General features: G+C 35.8%; 1 protein-coding gene and 1 long non-coding RNA gene across 2 annotated transcripts; both read right to left on the reverse strand.

Moving 5' to 3' along the window:
• Positions 1-255: 255 nt before the first annotated feature.
• LOC125804768 (uncharacterized) lies at positions 256-1,515 on the reverse strand. Its single transcript, XR_007440950.1, has 4 exons — positions 1,272-1,515; positions 982-1,174; positions 717-891; positions 256-612 (listed from the first exon to the last, which is right to left on the reverse strand). It is a non-coding gene; the product is annotated as an uncharacterized LOC125804768 (long non-coding RNA).
• Positions 1,516-2,677: 1,162 nt separating this feature from the next.
• Positions 2,678-19,147, reverse strand: LOC125804720 (uncharacterized). The gene is made up of 4 exons (XM_049484013.1): positions 19,097-19,147; positions 13,264-13,292; positions 9,767-11,387; positions 2,678-8,035 (listed from the first exon to the last, which is right to left on the reverse strand). The coding sequence occupies exons 3-4, from the start codon at positions 11,385-11,387 to the stop codon at positions 2,718-2,720; spliced, it is 6,939 nt and encodes a 2,312-aa protein (XP_049339970.1). The 5' UTR covers positions 13,264-13,292; positions 19,097-19,147; the 3' UTR covers positions 2,678-2,717.
• Between the last annotated feature and the right edge of the window lie 2,428 nt (positions 19,148-21,575).

Below are 21,575 nucleotides of genomic sequence, written 5' to 3' on the forward strand. Positions count from 1 at the left end.
GTGCAGGATATATATGAATATTACTGCTGTCCACAAAAAAACATCTGCCTACATAGTAACATTTTTCCCCTGCAGTGATTATTTTTCCCCACTGCTTCTGTTTATATTATATACATATTTCTTTATGATTAGACAAATACCAATCTATGTTCATTGTGTAAAATATGACACAATTTGACTACATTTTGTTTCACATTGGGATTGTTTTTCCTTTTTTCTGTAAACTAACTATTTTGGACACATGTGATTTTGTTTGGACAGTAGCAAAATTAAATCCATAAAAACAATAACAGGTATGATTAAACATTATTATATAGTGTACATAAAACAGATGTATTGTTAGCATGCCAGCTTGAATACAGTAGTAGAGTTGGGAGTTGTCATAGAGTAATAGTCCAATAGTCCAAGTGCAAAGGATGCATCCAAGAGGAAATTAAAGTGAAGTAAGTGGAATACTTGTCCATGCATAGGTCGATGTAGTGTGAGTTAGCCTTCGCGATTACAGTTCAATTTGGCTATAATGAGTCATTGTCCACATGAGAGCACCTGTTCCGGTTTAGACATCTGTTGTTCATTGTAGCATCAGCCTGGCTTAGTTGTCTTATTCACAGACTGGCAGAGACAGAGAGAAAGAACAAGAAGAAATGTGTGAGAAATAAAAAATGTCTTGAGAAAAGATTAGCTATGCAGAGAATTGAGTGTGTATTTAAAGTTACCTTATATGAGGAATGCTGCATGAATGATATCTTGGTGTGAGAGACTTAGGGGAATACAGCACACTCTGGGTATGATGAATCCTCACCCAGACTACTGCACCACTTCCAGTTTAAGCATCTTCTATTGACTGGAGTCTCAACTTGGCTTAGCTGTCACACACTGGCAACGTTGTCTCTGAGAATGAGAAGGGACAAGAAGACATGTGTGAGCACTATTAAATGAAAACAATTTCTATGCTGAAAATTGTCTATATATTTGACTTACCTTATATGAAGAATGCTGCAACTGCATGGATGATATCTTGGTGTAAGATACTGAAGCTTTTGGGAATACAGCACAGTCTGGGTATTATGAATCATGGCCCATACTGTTGCACCACTTCCAGTTTATGCATTCTCTGTTGACTGGAGCCTCTACTTGGCTTAGTTGTCTCATTTTCAGACTGGCAAAGTTGTCTCTAAGAAAGAGAACGAACAAGAAGACCTGTGTGAGCACTATTAAATGTTGTGCGAAAACATTATCTATACAGAGAATTGTCTATATATTTGACTTACCTGATATGAAGAATGCTGCAACTGCATGGATGATATCTTGGTGTGAGATACTGAAACTTTGGTGAATACTGCACACTCTGGGTATGATGAATCTTTGTCCAGACTACTGCACCACCTTCAGTTTGAGCATTCTCTGTTGACTGGAGCCCCAACTTGGCTTAGTTGTGTCATTTTCAGACTGGCAACGCTGTCTCTGAGAATGAGAAGGGACAAGAAAATATGTATGAGAACTATTAAATGTCATGTGAAAAGACTTTCTATGCAGAGAGTTGGCTATGTATATCTAGTTACCTTTTATAAAGAATGCTGCAACTGCATAGATGTCGTCTTTGGTGCTTGGAGTCAGTGGACAGCTTTGTGACTGTTGCTGTAATGTTGGAGGTCTTGGATGATTTTTAACAAGTGCATATATATTACATAACATACATTTACATATTATAAACAAATAAAATTTTAAGACATGCATAATTTGTAATATTAAATATATCTTGCACAAAGCTCTATCTCAAAAAAATAAAATAAATAAAAACAAAATAGAGCTGAGGTGCCCTATAGTGATTGCCAGCAAATGATTTTTAGAAATCGACGCAGTACATGTAACAATATACACATTTTGTGTGTTCAAGCAACCCTCTGCAAGTTTTAGGGCAAACTACATAATTAAAGTAATATTAAGTACCATATTTTTCGCACTATAAGGCGCACTTACAAATCCAGTGCTCCTTATGTATGAATTTTACCATTCAAGTATTAAGAAGCAGTGAAGCCACTCTGCTGAATACAGCATTATACAGGAGTTTCAGTTTAGTTATCCAGCAGTATTAGCATTAGGTGCTAACTGCGGTAAACTTTAGCTTTTTGCCCGTTCAGAGGCGAGTATATTGGCCTGTAGCCAGAGCCTTTACAATGTTAAAACAAGCTACATGAGATGAAGAGGTAGGTAATATCTCCCTGGTTTAATAGAACACGCAGGGTTCCTGGGGAAGTCTGGAAATCTAAGCTTACTGTAAAAAAAAACAGAAGTGCTTTACTCACCCAAATAAACAGTTTTCAGGGGAGAATTGTGTGTAGAATAGCGTCCAGCACTTGTTTAACTTATCTGACTCTTCAGATTTTTTGCTGTTGTAAGAATTAGTTTTGTTTGGTTAGGTTAGTTGCTCTGAATTAGAAGGAAAACATGTTTTTTTTTACACTGTTTCTTACCAGTGTCACATAATGCACCTTATAATCCGGTGCACCTTAATATTTGTTGAAAGTGCGCCTTATAGTGCGAAAAATACAGTATGCTGTAAACCAGTTAATAGGGCACCTCAGCTCTAGCCTATACCCACTTCCCACAGGGGCCGTCCAGCTTTTTGTCATACCCCTGTCTCCCCCACCCCCACCCCCCAGGTGGTGGACGAATCTTATGGGACTGCTCTCCATATACTAGTCATTACCTAACCTTTAATACGAGAAATTTAAGACAACACATTCATGATAGCTGAAATAAGTAGGCATTACAGAAACACATATACTCTCAATTGCAATGTCTTTAATATAGATATGATCAATTAAAGTGCCATTTTCAGTGGTTGCATCTTTCACAATTTGAGTGAAGCCATTATGCTGCATCATTTCACTCACTGTATTGGACACAAAAAGGTTTTCATTGAAGTCACCCATAATAATTTTTCCTCCTGCAAACGTGTCAATGACACTGATTACATTTGACAGCTTGTTAACAAATGCTTTTAAACTGTATGAAGGTGGTCTATACACAATTGCAGCTGTTGAGTTCAGGTGGGGAATAGTAAACTGCATGCACTCTATGTTCATACAGGGTAAATCAACAAAACTACAGTTGATCTGTGTTTTGTAATACACACCAACACCACCATGTTCTTTTTCTTGCAACTTAGCAAAGAGTTCCTCACTTTTGTCATATGAAACAGACCTTGGGCTGTTGCAGAATGAAAATCCACTTATTTGTAGATCATTTTCAGTATGACTTGACTGTATCCATGTTTCTGTCATGCAAATAATATCAGCTTCCATATACCTTTTGTCTTGTTTTATGTCTTCCAGGTGACATGACAACCCTTGAACATTGTGCAGAAGTACTTTACATGATAATGATGACAGATGTGTTTCTCTAAGTGGCTCCACAAATGCGGGCATAGTTTGCATGAAACTTTCTATATCAGGTTTTGCATAAATAGCTGTTTCCTTGAAATCTTCTATAATGAGACCTTCCAGAGAAGTCACACGACTTAATGCCACATATGCTTGTCCAGGTGCAAATATCTTTTTAAGTGACACAACAGCTTTATCCACAGTTAGACCTTGTACTTTGTGAATAGTGCAAGCCCAAGATAATTTCAGGGGAAACTGTCGTCGTATGCCACCACTTCTTGTGACTCTCTCTTCTTCTGGTTCAATTGGTGTAGCCTTTTCCAGTCCTGGTTTTAAGGAAGGCCGTTTTGCTCGTAAGCCTCTACCAGCTCTTTCATTGTCAAATGTCACATATACTTTTGATGGGAAATCTTCTCCAGGATTAAAATGTATATCACTAACTGTACCAAAAGCACCATTCACAAGTCCATCTGAAACATCAATGTTTTTAAGGAGCATGACTCTTGCATTAACCGCAATGTGAAGTGATCGTGAAAGACATGTCTTGCAAACATTGCTGTGGTGGCCCTTTACTTTTTGAAAGTGTCCAGTTTTCGGGTCTCTCTCATAATCTTGTGCTCGAATAACTATAGTATCTTTGCATGTCTTGTGAAGCATTTCTCTATTGTGGTCATCAACTTCATTATTTGTGGCATAAATATGCAAATTGGAAGTCATGTGTTCTTCACCAGTTTCACACTGTTTCAGCATACTTATATCTTTTTCCAGCAATGGATGAGACTTCTGTCGTTTCCTTAATCGATTGAGCAACTGTGCGAATTCCACATCTTTCTGTCTCATTATCTGACTCAACTCAGCCAAAGCAAAATGGTCTTGCCACAGATTCATTCCCACATGATCAGCATATAAAGCTTTACCCTTAACTGGATTGAGCTGATAAAAGTCTCCAACTGCGATGATAGAAACCTTTCCAAAAGGTGAATAATCTCCAGTTTGTTTGATCTGCCTCAGTCTGCCATGAACATATGCAAGGAGTTTGTGATCAACCATTGAAATTTCATCAATAATTAATATATCCAGGTTTCCCAACTTTGTTCTCAGAGAATTAATTTTCTCATCTCCCAGTGGTTGATATGGTAGCTTTACATCTGTACCAATAGCTAAAGAAGTATGTATTGTTGCAGCATTAATGTTATAAGCACTTACACCAGTTGGAGCTGTCAGTAACACACGTGTGTCATCAGGATTATTTGATAAGCGAGATAGGATACGATGTGCTTCATAATGTATTGCTTTAATCAGCATAGATTTCCCTACACCTCCAGGGCCTGATATAAACACATGAAAGGGTTCTGGAGTGTCACCACGTGCCTTTTGTAAACACCAGTGTCGGATTTTATAAAATATCTGGGACTGTGTCTCATTCATTGAACGTAGTAGAGCCATGGCTTCTTCCTTTGGCATGTTATGAGAATTATCCTGTAATGAATAGATTTCCTTGGGAAAAAGGTCAGGTATAATGTCATTGTTTTCAGTTATTTCTGGAGTTTCCTTCTGTTTCTGCTCAATGCATTCTAAACGTTCACGCTCAGTCTCTGGACAAAGTTGTGCCCATGCATCTTCCATTGGACCATGTGCATCTAGGTCTTCCTGAGCTTTGTCTATGGAGTCACTCTCTTTTTCAAACATGGCCATATTTGTGTCTACTGTGACTTTCACTGAGACAAGTTCATTATCAGAATATTTCACAGACCCAGTTTCATAAAACTCTTGATATGTCTGGAAAGTGGATGGTTTTAGTTGTGATTTGAGGTAGTGAGGCAAAAACAACTCTAAAATGCTTTCATGATATTTCTCTGGATTTTTTGTTGGTGAGAAACGGGCATATCGAATCACAGCAGCTTCTGTTCGTGACCTTTTCTTGGCAAATCCTGATCCTTTCAAAAGTTTGATGCTGTCACTGGATGAATGTTCCGATTTAGACAATATTCTATATTCTGATGCAAACCTTGCCAAACACATTTCTTCAAATTCCTTGCTTTTAGGTCTGTTCTTATATCTGTCAGAAATGCTATACATCCAAATATTGTCACCGTCATCATCGCCGCACTGAGCTTTCCTCTGTATGACATTTAGTGGAAGACTCATTCTGATTGTGTCACCAGTTGGAACAAATTGCACTTTGCGAGATGCCTGTTTTAATTTCATATTCGTAAGACGATACACACTTTCTTGAGCTGAAACTTCACGATTATGCAAGAAAACACTGCCAAGTTTGCGCATAGCTTGTTTAGCATCAAGATTGCCTTGCTCTGACGCTTCTTTTTGTGCATGTGACAACAACAGCCCCATTTCTCTCTCTGCTTTTGATATGTATGAGATGATATAAACAATACAGGAATATGCATCGACTACAAACTGTATGTCCATATTTGCATTCCATGCTTTCAGAAGATGTGTGTTATACTGATTCACCCAAACATCACATGGTTTCCTCTTCAACACAACACTGGTTTTCTTGGTCATTGTTTGATATGCTGCTTCAAAGATTTCTTGATTTATATCAAGGGAAGCAAATAAAGAGTCAACAGAGTCAAATGTGGCCTCAGTATTTAATAAAGCATTTCTGACTCCTTTTAATATTGTACTTGCTAATTCTACTTCCATCGTCTTTGTGGATTTGCTAGCTTTTTCATTTTCATCATTATTTTCATTTTTATGTTCTTCAGTCTTACATCGTGTAATAAATGTTCTGTTACTTGGAGGACGTGGAAAGTTAAATCTGCATGTCGTTCCCTTTTTTTTGCATGTTTTTGAGTGTCTCTTGCTGTGCATCTGAACTTGTGACACTATGTCATGCATTTCTCTGTCCTCATCTGAAGGCAATTCACATGTGACATACTGATTAATAAACTGACAAACACGCACATCATCATCTCTGTCTATCTGTGGAGCATCTTTTACCCAGAAAAGACAATGAGTGTGAGGTGAACCACGATTCTGGAACTCAACTCTCATGAAAAAATCAGTGATCTCTCCAATTGGTTTGGCTTCAGACATGATGACATCTTTAAGGAAACAGTGAAATCGATGGTCAAACATTCTAGCAGCAGTCACAGGGTTACTTTTCAGCAGGTGACATCTCTCTGACCAATCAAGCTCATCAGCTGATACATGTTTTCCTTCTTGTTTCAGGATTGTTTGCATGAGTTCTGGCCACCGGAGGTCAGCAGAGGAAAACGAAGCAAACCAGGTTGGAATTCCTAGTTGTCTGACCATTGCAAACAAATCTTTCTGCACGCTTTGCCAGAACACTGGAGTACCTCTGATAGGTTTTAAGAATTTATAGCCTTCATCAAAATGTAAAATGCGTCGTAAGGATTCATGGTTTGTCAACATTTCTGAAGTAACTTCTGATTTCTGTGTGGAATGTCCTTTTCTCAATGCGATTGATACATTTGATACAACCTGATTTAGGTCTGACAAATACTGGCCATAAAAGATAAAGTCCAAGTTTTTAGCAAATCTTCCATCTGCATTGAGTATTCTTGAGTTTAAATATTGACATAATGTCAGCCTTTCTGGTCTTGTCTCATGAAAAGTACCTGTGCCTTTAGGGAACAGAACTGGGAAGCATTTGGCCTCGTTTGACTCATCAGTTAATAGCCTGACTGGACTATTTCCTTCTGCAGGTGCTACAGACATGATTCCATCAAAATGCTGATCCAGAACCTCTTGTGCTACATCAACAGGTTGTAAACAAGTATCCATAAACATGCCATGCTGTTGTCGGTCAAGAAGAGTTTCATCAATGTTCTCATCCTCATTGGTATGCTCAGTGTGTTCCTCATTACCAGCTTGTTCACTTTGGTCATCACACTCATCTGCTTCTGCAGTGTTGCTCAGTGGATTAATCCAATCATTGTTGAATTTAACATCACTGTAGAATTTGTTATGGTTTTTGAGGTACATCAGTGCATTTTGAATTTTCTCTGGGTGGACAAATTCATACTTATAATGCCCCTTGTATGTCAACTTTCTTTTCAATTTCACACGGATCATGAGATCAGCATTTTCTGATCTTGGTAATAGCTCAGCTGCATCAGCTACATTTGATGGCACACAGGTTATTGGGCCTACGACAGAGCTCTGTGATCCTTTTGGCAGTGGCACAATCTTCATGAATGGTATATGCATAGCAATCAAATGACATTCCAATGAATTTAATGTTTGCAATTCATGAGGGACTGGATCCAATGAAAGATTATTCACAACACTCTGTTCTGGCATTTTTGCATTACAAATCTTTCTGTGACAAGTATAACAAACCCAAAGAGAACCAGCTGGACCAGTTTTAATGGCACAATGTACATCACAGCTCTCATTGCAAATATGCAAATAATCCTCAGTGACACACCTTTCCGCTATACATGCAACTGCTGGATCTTTTTTCAAATATTCATGTTTTCGACATCGTATGACTTGGTGTTTGAACAGAGCTCTGTGACAAACCGCACACACGTATTCTGGACCTGTGCTTATTTTGTTTTTGAACTGTTCAATTACATACTCAATGTCTTTTCTTTTGTTTTTATTTGTGTGTCTTCTCTCTATGTTTTTGTTTTTCACAACCTGAGCAAATGAGCTGTCTGTTTTGTATTTTAAAATGGAAATCTGCTTTACATGCTCTCTGTGTTCCTCATCTGTTCTATATTTCATAACACTGTTCATTTTTACAATTTCTCTGTGTTCCTCATCTGTTCTATATTTCATAACACTGTTCGTTTTTACAATTTCTCTGTGTTCCTCATCTGTTCTATATTTCATAACACTGTTCGTTTTTACAATTTCTCTGTGTTCCTCATCTGTTCTATATTTCATAACACTGTTCGTTTTTACAATTTCTCTGTGTTCCTCATCTGTTCTATATTTCATAACACTGTTCGTTTTTACAATTTCTCTGTGTTCCTCATCTGTTCTATATTTCATAACACTGTTCGTTTTTACAATTTTTCTGTGTTCCTCATCTGTTCTATATTTCATAACACTGTTCGTTTTTACAATTTCTCTGTGTTCCTCATCTGTTCTATATTTCATAACACTGTTCGTTTTTACAATTTCTCTGTGTTCCTCATCTGTTCTATATTTCATAACACTGTTCGTTTTTACAATTTCTCTGTGTTCCTCATCTGTTCTATATTTCATAACACTGTTCGTTTTTACAATTTCTCTGTGTTCCTCATCTGTTCTATATTTCATAACACTGTTCATTTTTACAATTTCTCTGTGTTCCTCATCTGTTCTATATTTCATAACACTGTTCATTTTTACAATTTCTCTGTGTTCCTCATCTGTTCTATATTTCATAACACTGTTCATTTTTACAATTTCTCTGTGTTCCTCATCTGTTCTATATTTCATAACACTGTTCATTTTTACAATTTCTCTGTGTTCCTCATCTGTTCTATATTTCATAACACTGTTCATTTTTACAATTTCTCTGTGTTCCTCATCTGTTCTATATTTCATAACACTGTTTGTTTTTACACTTTCTCTGTGTTCCTCATCCGTTTTATACCTCAGCACACTGGAACGTTTTTCATGTTCCCTACGTTCCTCGTCTGTATTGTATTTGATTATACGTGAAGCTTTTTTATATTCTCTGTATTCGTGATCTGTGGCATATTTACGTTTACTTGTTTTTTTAAGGTGATTCCTGTAATCTTCATTTTCAGAATATTTTTTGACACTTTCAGATTTTTTGTATTGCCTGTATTGGTCACTGCATGAATATTGCTCAACTGCTCTTTTTTTAACACAATTCCGAAAATCCTCATTTTCATGGTACTTTGTCAGAATTTTTCTAACTTTGTCCTCTTTGTTTTGTTCATTTGTTTCATACTGTCTTTTCATACTTTGAAGTTTGCGATGGCTTGATGCAGTTTCAGGTTGTAGGTTCCTGCAGAACGCTGAACACAGTCCAGAACACACACCATCTCTTACTTTCATGCAAATTACCACTTCATAATGGGACTGATTGCAGTGTTTCAGATAAATTCCAGACTGTTGATGGCTGCGAGCACCTGAGTCGTAGTGCGTACTGTACTTCAACCACTTACTGTTAGTGTATGTGAAAATATCTACTTCAAGTAGATCTGCAGCAGCTTGAATTTCAACCTCTGTGGCCCATGTTCCAGTATATTTTATTCTGCTGCTACTGATATAATCTGAAAGAGAGCTGTACCCTTGCCTGAGATGATTAACATACTGAGCCTCATTTTTTTCCATGTGTCTCACAACAGCACGTCTGATTTTTAAGTGCTCCGTTTCAATCCCACTGATTGAAAACGCCAGACATCGGAAGAAGCAGTTCCCGTCACCTGTTATCCTCTGCGTTTCACAGGGTTCTCCTACTGAAACCAGTTCACTCTGTTGTTTCTGTGGGGATTCACTGTACACAACATTGAGTTTCAGACACAGGTTTTTTTGTTGCTGAACTGTTATTGGACCATACTGAAAGCTTTCGCTTGGAGTCTCGCTCATAAACATGACATCAGAGTCACTTGTGAGAACCTGATTGGCTGAACTTGTCACATGTTTAGCTTTCCTTTCTGCTGTAACCTGCGGTTCACTATTTGCTTTCAGACGTTGAATTTTGCACACATGTTTAGCTTTTACAGCTTCACTATAGAGCAGCCTGTTGCTTACCCTGTCTTTCACAGTGTTCATTTTATCTGCAGCATCTTTCAGTTCATTCCTCACATTTACACCCTCAGTTACCTGCGTGTGTGCTTCAGAAGTCTGCTGCCCCATGTAATTTGAAACCACTACAACACCAGTTACTTCAAACGGCTCACCTTCTGCTTGCAATGACAGACCCAGGATTGTGACGTGGTTGAGAAGTGACTCCAAGTTAGCATAATAAGCTAGTAAGCTTTTACCTGAACCATCTACTGCACCGTGTGTGTTTCTCGCATGCGAGTCAATAATGACGTACCACGAGTCCTGTTTGATGATAGCACATGTATTGACTTTCACAGTAAACAGACAAGCATCAAACTGAGATAGCACTCTTACAATGGCTTCATCATGTGACATGTACACATTCTGCATATCTCCATATTCAGTAACACCAAACAGTCCTGTAAACATTTCATCACTGAAATTCAGTTCAAACCTATGACCATGTAGTGCATATTCTGTAGGCAAATCTTGTACAAAGAGGTATCCTGAAGCATCATGAATCCTGCCAGCATCTCTAATGTGAGTGTAGAACTGATCTCCATCAAGCAGGACTGCATCCAGGTCTTGTGTTGTCCATGTCAGCACATTCTTTATTCTACTAGTCATAACTGCAGTTACACTGTTAGCAACACACTGTTTATTACTGTTAATGCCAAACCGTGAGTGTGCTTGATGAAAAGAACCAGTCAGTCTCTGGGCCTGAGGATAAACAGCACAAACATGTGAAGACATACAATTTTGAGTGGCAGAGAGATTGGTAGAGAGAGCTGCAGAGAGTTTTGCAGAGAGGTTGACTGAGACATTGCTTGAGACATTGCTTGAGACATTGCTTGAGACATTGCTTGAGACATTGCTTGTGACATTGCTTGAGACATTGCTTGAGACATTGCTTGAGACATTGCTTGTGACATTGCTTGTGACATTGCTTGTGACATTGCTTGTGACATTGCTTGTGACATTGCTTGAGAGATTGGCTTTTGGGTCAGTGTTAGAGCGTTTTTCATAATGGGGAAAAAGCGTAACCCCGTCAGTCAGGTCTTTTTTGTCAGGGGATGAAGACGTAACCCCGTCAGTCAGAGGTAAAGAAGTGTCAGCTGCTGCTTGGCCCACAGGTGGGCTGTGGCTTGCAGGAACAGAGTCAGTCAGATCTTTTTTGTCAGGGGATGAAGAAGTAACCCCGTCAGTCTTAGCCACAGCCCTGTCTGCCATCCTCTTCTTCGCAGCAGCTGACCTCCGGGATGCTTTGCTGGGCGGCATCTGCAAACAAAACAAACAAAAAACAGTATTATAATATACTATACATGTTGTATGTGGTATACCAATGTTTCACCACATTCATTACTAAAACTTCAAATTTAACCATAATGCAAAACATTACGCATCACTTCACAGCTTTAACCACTTACTCTAATGATACAACCCATTTATTCAGCTTGTGACATACTAGACTCAAAACTCATGGGTAATACAAAATATTGTACAGTTTATGTGTAAAATGTCCATAAGCTTATTAATTTTGATTCACTGAAATATGTCACATTCTGTGACTCTTATCATGCAGAGTACATTCATCTAAACGAGCTAAGATGTTGATTGTTTAATTTTTTATAAGATTTAATTTATGTTAATTACGAAAGTTAACCATGTTATAATCAGTTCCAATGTGTACATTAATTTAAACTGCATTTGCATAATATTATTATATTCTAATTATAAGTGTAAATAGATTTTAAACTGAAAATAATAATTACAGTTCTTTATTTTTTAGACAATATTTCATCCAAAGAAAAATAGTTATGAAGTGTCTACTCATTAATAAAATATTACATACACAAGAAATAAGAATAAAAACATTGTAGTATGATCATTTTGACAGTACATAACATTTTGTTTCCTGTTTTAATGTAAACACTGTATATTATAAGTTCATTGTTCTTTTTAAGTGCAATTGTATTATACTATTCTAATTATCAGTGGTGTAAACGGATCTTAAACTAACATTACATTTATTACATTTATTTATTTGAGACATTCCTATGTATTTATTCCAAACAAAAAAAGTTATTATGAAGTGTCCACTCATGAGTAAATTTGTACACATACAACAAACACTAAATAATTTGTGTGGTGTGATAATTTTGATACTATATAACAAAAACCAGATTCATTTCTACTTTACTGCTTTCAAGTAAACACTGTATATTTTAGTTTTTGTTCATATAACAGGCTTTAACTAACACATCCTTCTAGCTCCTTCTTTGGCACAGAAGTACACAAGTTGAAATTGTGTCAACCTCACCACTCATCAGCTGTTGTAAGTCCTCCAGTACTGCACATGAAGCATTGCCATAAATAAATCCAACTACAGATTATATTTATTTTACTACTACTATGTAATGAAAGCACTACATTTTGTGTACAAGTGACAACAGGTTTCACAATGATTTGTATCACACACACCACACGTTCCACTAGAATCCTAGTTCCAAAAATGGTGTATAAATTTGTGGAACAAACTCTAAAAATCCCTGTCTGACTGGAACAAGATTGATGGTAAATGCTGTATGCTGGTGATCTCAATTAATCTGACAGTTTTTCATTTTACACTAAGTTAAATAACCATCAACCCAGAGAATACAGCAACATTTGTGTTCATCAGTGGACAACACAACTGTATATTTTCATCCAATAATTGCTATACATAAAACCTAGTCAACACAAATTCAGTTTAATTGGTTACATGTAGCAACCAATTCACTAAACCAGCTTTGTTGACTACATAACTAAATTATCAATTATTGATGAGACAAATGTTGTGTGTGTTCTATGTTTGGTGTTGTTTTACTTTAAATTCTTAACTTCATGTATTGTCTCTGCTACAGGTGTTGTAAATTTCGCAATAGCATTTCTGCTGTTGCTTATTTGCTAATCCCACAACACAAACATCTTGCTGGGTTCTGTCAAGGAACATGCAGTGATGCACATGCATGTCAGCATGTGTTTCATTTTATCAGTGATTTTTGATGCCAATATTGTGTGTACATGCCACACCCAAATGCCACACTTCACAACCAAAATATTTGCTTGTACATATAATTCCCTACAAAGTTGAGATTACATATTAAAAACAAACCTTCGACAACTGTTTCCTCTCCAATACTCCTTTTCACCAGTAGGGAGTTTCCGAAAACACAAAGAGAATGGAGTTAGTGACAAGATTGGAAACCTACACATTTTGATAACCGTACACAGTTTGTAAAAGTTGCAATACACATCAGACAATATTTAATTAAGTATTTCCCTACAATGCTTCTTATATTACTTAAAAGGTACATTTCAAGACCGTGTGTTTCCATTCTTACTGTAACATTTTTATTAATGATTTAATATGTATCAAAATATACCAATTTCTGTTTAAATTCAACCATTTTCAACACTTGTATACACAAATATAATTGTTAATTCCAATGAAATGTCCTCACTCACACCTAGTTGACTTGGGTTCAAGTTTTCTTCTTATAAAAAGAATTACTGATAATTTAATGTGAATTAGTTAGCCCCACAGCTCCAAACTAAAACACAAATTACACATGCCAAATAAACATAATAAAGTAAACAACTATGTTGCTTATTAATAGGCCTAGACAATTTGAATATTATAATATATTTTAACATACAACCAACTAGCATTAATTAAATATTTCATCAATAACTCATCATATGATATCTGAACACCATGTATGAAACCCTATACAAACTGTAACCTGTGAAAACACCACTTGTGCAAAGCTTTTAATAATTAGCCAAGCTGAAAACACGGTATAACACTGCCACCTAGTGTTCACATTAATTTTCTACTGTCAGTTTATTAGTCAATGACCTGCCCAAATGAGGTTATTTACACAAATAAATCTGCATTATGCTTTCAGAAAACCCAGCTAAAGACCATCACTTCCTGGTAATTGGTTTTAGATGGTCACGGAAATCAAAAAGCTAATAATCCATGCTGATTCACCAGGCTAGCTAAATCAGCATAGTATAAAAAAAAATCTTCTGGACAGACACACACACACACATATATATATATATATATATATATATATATATATATATATATATATATATATATATATATATATATATATATATATATTCATAAAAATACAGTCAATTTTATATTACCAGATACAAATGTAAAATACTATAAATAAACAGAGAAACTCATTTAGGTTTGCCGAATTCACCCCACAGGGTATTTTAATCTTTACATATGATTCACTGACATAACGATTCTTCCACAGTCGGAATCTCTTTATAGATATCCAGATTTAGCACCAAGTGTCAGTTTTCTAGCTATCTATGTTAAGCTAAGCTAGTTTACCTAACATCCGATACTATGCTGTGTTTAGGTTTAAATGTTTTACAAGAGAAATTAGGGAAATAAATAACCAGTGGGAGTTCTGAAAATGTTTATCCACGTGTATGAATGCAGTAAAGCGATAGTTAATGCTTTTTGCTAGCTAGTGCTAATCGCTAAGCTAAAGTTAGTCAGTTAGTACATGCACTGCTAACACAGCGTGAAGACTTTAAGAGACAACGAAGTTGAAGTTAGCGTCTTATTAGCCAGTGTCTTATTCCGATTTTCCGGTCCACCTTAAAACGTCGAAATAACAAATATTCGCCAGTAGAGAGCAGAGTTGAGCCAAGCAAAACGAATTTGGCATTTAGGGCATAAACATTGAGAATACATTGCCTGTTCTGGGTATTTCCAGTTGCCCTAACTCCAGATTATCAAATAGTCAGTTGAATTTGACACCACATTATGAAAATAGAACTATTCTATGTATAGACTAAAGAGATAAAAATATTACTGTACAGCTTTTTTATTATGACCCTCTGAACTTGGCATTTGAGTAGATGTCAGTAGAATAAGTAGTCTGTTCTGCATATTCCCAGTTGCATTAACTCCAGATTATCAAATAGTCTGTTGAATTCGACACCACATTATGAAAACATACCTATTATACTGTAAACAGCTTTAATAACTAAAAATATTACTGTACAGTTTTTATTATGACCCTCTGAACTTGGCATTTCAGAAGATTAAAGGAGAATAAATTGCCTGTTCTGCATATTTCCAGTTACCCTAACTCCAGATTGTCAAATAGTCTGTCCAACTCGACACCACATTATGAAAACATACCTATTAGACTGTGGTTAGCCTTAATGAATAAAAATATTACTGTACCGTTTTTTTTATTATGACCCTCTGAACTTGGCATTTAAGAAGATGTCAGTTGAATGAATTGCCTGTTCTGCATATTCCCAGATGTCCTAAATCCAGATTGTGAAATAGTCTGTTAAATTTGACACACAATTATGAAAATATACCTTTTAGCCTGTGATTTGCCTTAATAACTAAAAATATTACTGTACAGTTTTTTTTTATTATGACCCTCTGAACTTGGCATTTGTGAAGATTAAAGGAGAATAAATTGCCTGTTCTGCATATTTTCAGTCACCCTAACTCCAGATTATCAAATAGTCTGTTGAATTCAACACCACATTATGAAAATAGAACTATTATTCTTTGAATAGCCTAAAGAGATAAAAATATTACTGTACATTTGTTTTATTATGACCCAATGAACTTGGCATTTGAGAAGATTAATGGAGAATAAATTGCCTGTTCTGCATATTTCCAGTTGCCCTAACTCCAGATTACCAAATATTCTGTTGAATTCGACACCAATTTATGAAAATAGAACTATTAGTCTGTGAATAGCCTAAAGAACTAGAAATATTACTGTACCTTTTTATTATGACTCTCTGATCTTAGCACTTAAAACAATATTGAAGTAGAATAAATTGCCTGTTCTACATGTTTCTAGTTGCTCTTATTCCACATTATCAGTCCGTTAAAATGCATGCTTATTTCTCACCTCTATATAACTATATTTCATGCAAGTGAAAACTGAAAAAATAATATATTTCAGGCTTCAAACAAAGATATGAAATTGTAATTTTTTTGTGAAGAATCAACAACAAGTGGGACACAATTGTGAAGTGGAATGAAAATTACTGGCTATTTTAAACTTTTGTAGAAATAAATAACTGAAAGGTGAAGCGTGCAACATTTTTCAGCCCCTTTACTTTTAGTGCAGCAAACTACAAGACCAAGGAACAAACCAGGCAGGTCTGAGATACTGTAGTGGAGACGTTTAAAGCTGAATTTGAATACAAAAAGATTTCCCAAGCTTTAAACAAACTCAATGAGCACTGTGCAAGGGATCATATTGAAATGGAATGAGTATCAGACCACTGCAAATCTACCAAAATGGAACTTTTTGGCCAAAATGCGAAATAAGCGTAAAAGCGAATATTGAATATTGATGTCATTTCTTTGTGCATACTCAAACTTTTTTGGTCTAAAATTAAAAATGTCACATAGTTTTAGTGATAAGTAAGAATACAATATACAATTACTCATAGTGTAGCTTACCAAAGCACTAAAAAGTGTGAAATATTTTGAAAGTTGTCTATAACACCTTTTTTTTGTGCATGCTTCGCAGAGTACTTTGTGCGTGGTAGTATTACAATGCTAACAATTTTGTAATAGGTAAGGATTCAAATATGACACACACTTGCATGAAATATTGTTATATAGAAGTGGGAAATAAGCTTGAATTTCAAAAACAAACTGATAATGTGAAGTAAGATCAACTGGAAATATGCAGAACAGTCTGTTCATTGTCAATGAATGTTCTCAAATCCAGAGTTCAGAGGGTCATAATATAAAATGGTACAGTAATATTTCTAGTTCTTTAGGCAATTCACAGTATAATAGTTATATTGTCATAATGTTGTCTCAAATTCAACAGACTATTTGATAATCTGGAGTCCCCTAGGTAAAAAGGAATCATGCAAAACAGGCCATTTGTTCTTATTCAATATTGCTTAAGTGCTAAGTTCAGTGTCATAACAAAAACATTGTACAGTAATATTTCTAGTTCTTTAAGCTATTCATAGTCTAAATATTCTATTTTGATAGTTTTGTGTCAAATTCAACAGACTATTAAACAATCTGGATTTAGGGCAACTGGAATTATGCAGAACAGGCAATTTATTCAACTGACATCTTAAATGCCAAGTTCAGAGGGTCATAATAAAAAAAACGGTACAGTAATATTTTTATAATTTTTAGGCTATACACAGTCTATTAGTTCTATTTTCATAATGTGGTGTCAAATTCAACAGACTATTTTTTTTAATCTGGAGTTAGGGCAACTGGAAATATGCAGAACAGGCAATTGATTCTACTGACATCTTCTGAAATGCCAGTTCAGAGGGTCATAATAAAAAAACTTTACAGTAATACTTTTTAGCTCTTTAGGCTAATCACAGTCTAATAGGTATGTTTTCATGATTTTGTGTCAAATTTAACAGACTATTTGAGAATCTGGATTTAGGACATCTGGAAATATGCAGAACAGGCAATTTATTCTACTGACATCTTCTCAAATGCCAAGTTCAGAGGGTCATAATAAAAAAAAACTGTACAGTAATATTTTTTATATTTTTAGGCTATTCACAGTCTATTAGTTCTATTTTCATAATGTGCTGTCAAATTCAACAGACTATTTTAATCTGGAGTTAGGGCAACTGGAAATATGCAGAACAGGCAATTTATTCTTCTTTAATCTTCTCAAATGCCAAATTCAGAGGGTCATAATAAAAAAAACTGTACATTAATATTTTCAGTTATTTAAGCTCCTCACAGTTTAATAGGTACATTTTCATAATGTGGTGTTGGATTCAGTAGACTATTTAACAATCTGGATTTAGGGCATCTGGGAATATGCAGAAAAGGCCATTTATTCTTCTTTAATCTTCTCAAATGCCAAGTTCAGAGTGTCATAATAAAAAAAAACTATACAGTAATATTTTGATCTCTTTAGGCTATTCACAGTATAATAGTTCTATTTTCATAATGTAGTGTCGAGTTCAACAGAATATTTAACAATCTGGATTTAAGTCATCTGGAAATATGGAAAACAGGCAATTTATTCTTCTCAAATGCCAAGTTCAGAGGGTCATAATAAAAAAAACTGTACAGTAATATTTTTAGTTATTTAGGCTCCTCACAGTCTAATAGGTATATTTTCATAATTTTGTGTCACATTCAACAGACTATTTGACAATCTGGAGTTAGGGCATCTGGGAATATGCAGAACAGGCCATTTATTCTCCTTTACTCTTCTCAAATGCCAAGTTCAGAGGGGTCATAATAAAAAAAACTGTACAGTAATATTTTTGTATTTTTAGGCAATTCACAGTCTATTAGTTCTATTTTCATAATGTGGTGTCAGAGTCAACAGACTATTTTTTAATCTGGAGTTAGGGAAACTGGAAATACCCAGAACAGGCAATCTATTGTAAATGTTTATGCCAAACTCGTTTTGCTCGGCTCAACCCTGCTCTCTACTGGTGAATAATTGGTACTTCGACTTTTTAAGGTGGACCGGAAAATCTGAATAAGACACTGGCAAATAAAACGCCAACTTCAGCTTAGTTAAGAGACAGTAGATGAATTCTGTTGACTTTCATACACTATGTTGGTTGAATGCATGTGCTTTAATAGTTCCTAGCTACATAGTTAACTAATTAACTACCTACCCAAGACATGAAAGACGACTGCTAACACGACAGTTTGCGTGTAAATAACTTAATATGACTGGGAATTCGATTAGCATTTAATTGACTAGATAGCCAGCTCACGACCTAATTAGTCACACGTGCTATTTTTAATATTCATCTGCTTAAACCGCCTCAACAAATGTTAATTTAAGCAGCTACACAAATTTTACATTATTTTACCACTACACCCATTTTATATCGCAGTTTAAAACTACCTCAATGCATTTAGCTAACACAATTCAGCTTTAAAATGGCAAGGTGCGTCTTACCTCATGTACAGGAACTTACCACTGAAGAGTCTGCAGGATAAGTGAAGCATGTGACCAGCCGCGGAGCTCAGTGATTTCAATATAAAAGTCCTCAATCCCTGTTCTTCAATAGTTATGCCTAAATGTACATTTAACCATAAATGCCATCCTGTATTTTGCATTCCATGGACTGTGACTTAATGCTAGTCCACAAACAAAGTATGGCACTATAAAGTGCTTTGTGTGTGTATATACATATATACTCAATTTTCTACTTACATCATGTTTTCATTGTATTCATACTGCTATCCTTAACACCAATGTATACAAATTTACAGATTTGTATAAATGTATAAAATATATGTAACTCAATATATAATTCATACAATCTGTACTGATGCAGCAAGGTTTGTATATTGGTGCATACAAATTGACATTTTCAGACAGTAGATGCCTGTCTCATTTTACTTGTTAGGGGGGAAACTGGCTCTAAATAGATTGCTTCAACTTGTGATGCCTACAAACACAAGGAGCGATGCTGCAATATGGAGATTTTGTAAATACAAAATAAACCAATAAACAATGATCTAATTGTAAATGTATATTTATTATTATTATTATTAGGGGTTCGAGCACACAGTGCTAGAAACCCTATTGTCATTGTTCTGATTATTATTATTATTATTAGGGGTTCGAGCACGTAGTGCTAGAAACCCTATTGTAATTGTTCTGATTATTAGGGGTTCGAGCACGTAGTGCTAAAAACCCTATTGTAATTGTTCTGATTATTATTATTATTATTAGGGGTTCGAGCACGCAGTGCTAGAAACCCTATTGTAATTGTTCTGATTATTATTAGGGGTTCGAGCACGTAGTGCTAGAAACCCAATTGTAATTGTTCTGATTATCATTAGGGGTTCGAGCACGTAGTGCTAGAAACCCTATTGTAATTGTTCTGATTATTATTATTAGGGGTTAGAGCACGCAGTGCTAGAAACCCTATTGTAATTGTTCTGATTATTATTATTATTATTATAGTTAGGGGTTCGAGCACGTAGTGCTAGAAACCCTATTGTAATTGTTCTGATTATTAGGGGTTCGAGCACATAGTGCCAGAAACCCTATTGTAATTGTTCTGATTATTATTATTATTATTAGGGGTTCGAGCACGTAGTGCTAGAAACCCTATTGTAATTGTTCTGATTATTAGGGGTTCGAGCACATAGTGCCAGAAACCCTATTGTAATTGTTCTGATTATTATTATTATTATTAGGGGTTCGAGCACGTAGTGCTAGAAACCCTATTGTAATTGTTCTGATTATTAGGGGTTCGAGCACGCAGACCACTTGATCATGAGTACCAATTTGGAGCCCAATCGGACTTTTCTTCTCTTTTTAATAAATAGAAACACACTCATAGGGAATGTTCTGTCTTACTTATAGAGTGATAGATTTCCAGCAGGTTATATGTGGTCTCTTGCTGCGCTCTGGTGGTCATTTGGTGAAACAGCAACAGGTGAATTATTCTAAATTAAAGCTCTGCTGAACTTATTCAATCTTGCTTGTCTTGCTTAATTGAACATATTTATCCTTCTTGTTCATGATGGTCAGCCACCTGGGTCATTCTTGTTTATGCTCCACCCGCTTAATTTTTTTTAAATTTGCATAATATGCAAAACCTACTTTTGAGATCTTGTCCTTGGATCCTTGACCAATCATGACATGTTTGGTGTCAAACAGTTCAGCAGAGCTTACTCCTCAATAATTATTTAAAAAATCTTTACATTTATAAACAATATGGCCGCCATATGCAAATGAGTTCTACCATGGTGCAGTAAAATGTCTTTAACACTTATAACTTTTGAATGCTTAACCTGACACTAATACCACTTCAGTCCTTTGATCATTACATGATTCTCAGATACCCTGTCAGTTTAAGTAGACATACACCCCCAGGGGGCGGGGCCAATGCTCGATAGCTGTTTCTCTAGAACCATACAAGCTATCAAGGTCATCCTAGCCAATTATCATCTATGGCCCATGCACTAATGGTACACCAAATGAAAATTTGATATGGACACTTTTGTGGTCACTATTAGCCAATCACATTCCAGCAAGCTTTTTACAGGCGGAATGTTAATCAGGTCAAAACTTTTGCACTATATATAGGTTATTTATATGATCTTTTTATGCCTTGTGTTTTTTCAATTTAAGAACTGAAGTTGTTTCACCAAATGCCCACTAGAGTGCAGCAACACACCACATAAAACCTGATGAACACTACAGCTCAATTTATCAATGTTTTTCAACTAGTTTACTCACACCACTCATCTAGCATTGTCATTATGGTCTTTATGGTCACGCTGGTCACCCAGCTGGGTTATGCTGGCCATCCAACTTGGTCTTGCTGGTCATTCACATTGGTCATTATGGTCCTGCTGGTCATTCACATTGGTCATTATGGTCCTGCTGGTCATTCAGCTTTGTCCTCATAGTAATG

Source organism: Astyanax mexicanus, chromosome 10 (genome assembly GCF_023375975.1).
Source record: "Astyanax mexicanus isolate ESR-SI-001 chromosome 10, AstMex3_surface, whole genome shotgun sequence".
Taxonomy (NCBI): domain Eukaryota; kingdom Metazoa; phylum Chordata; class Actinopteri; order Characiformes; family Acestrorhamphidae; genus Astyanax; species Astyanax mexicanus.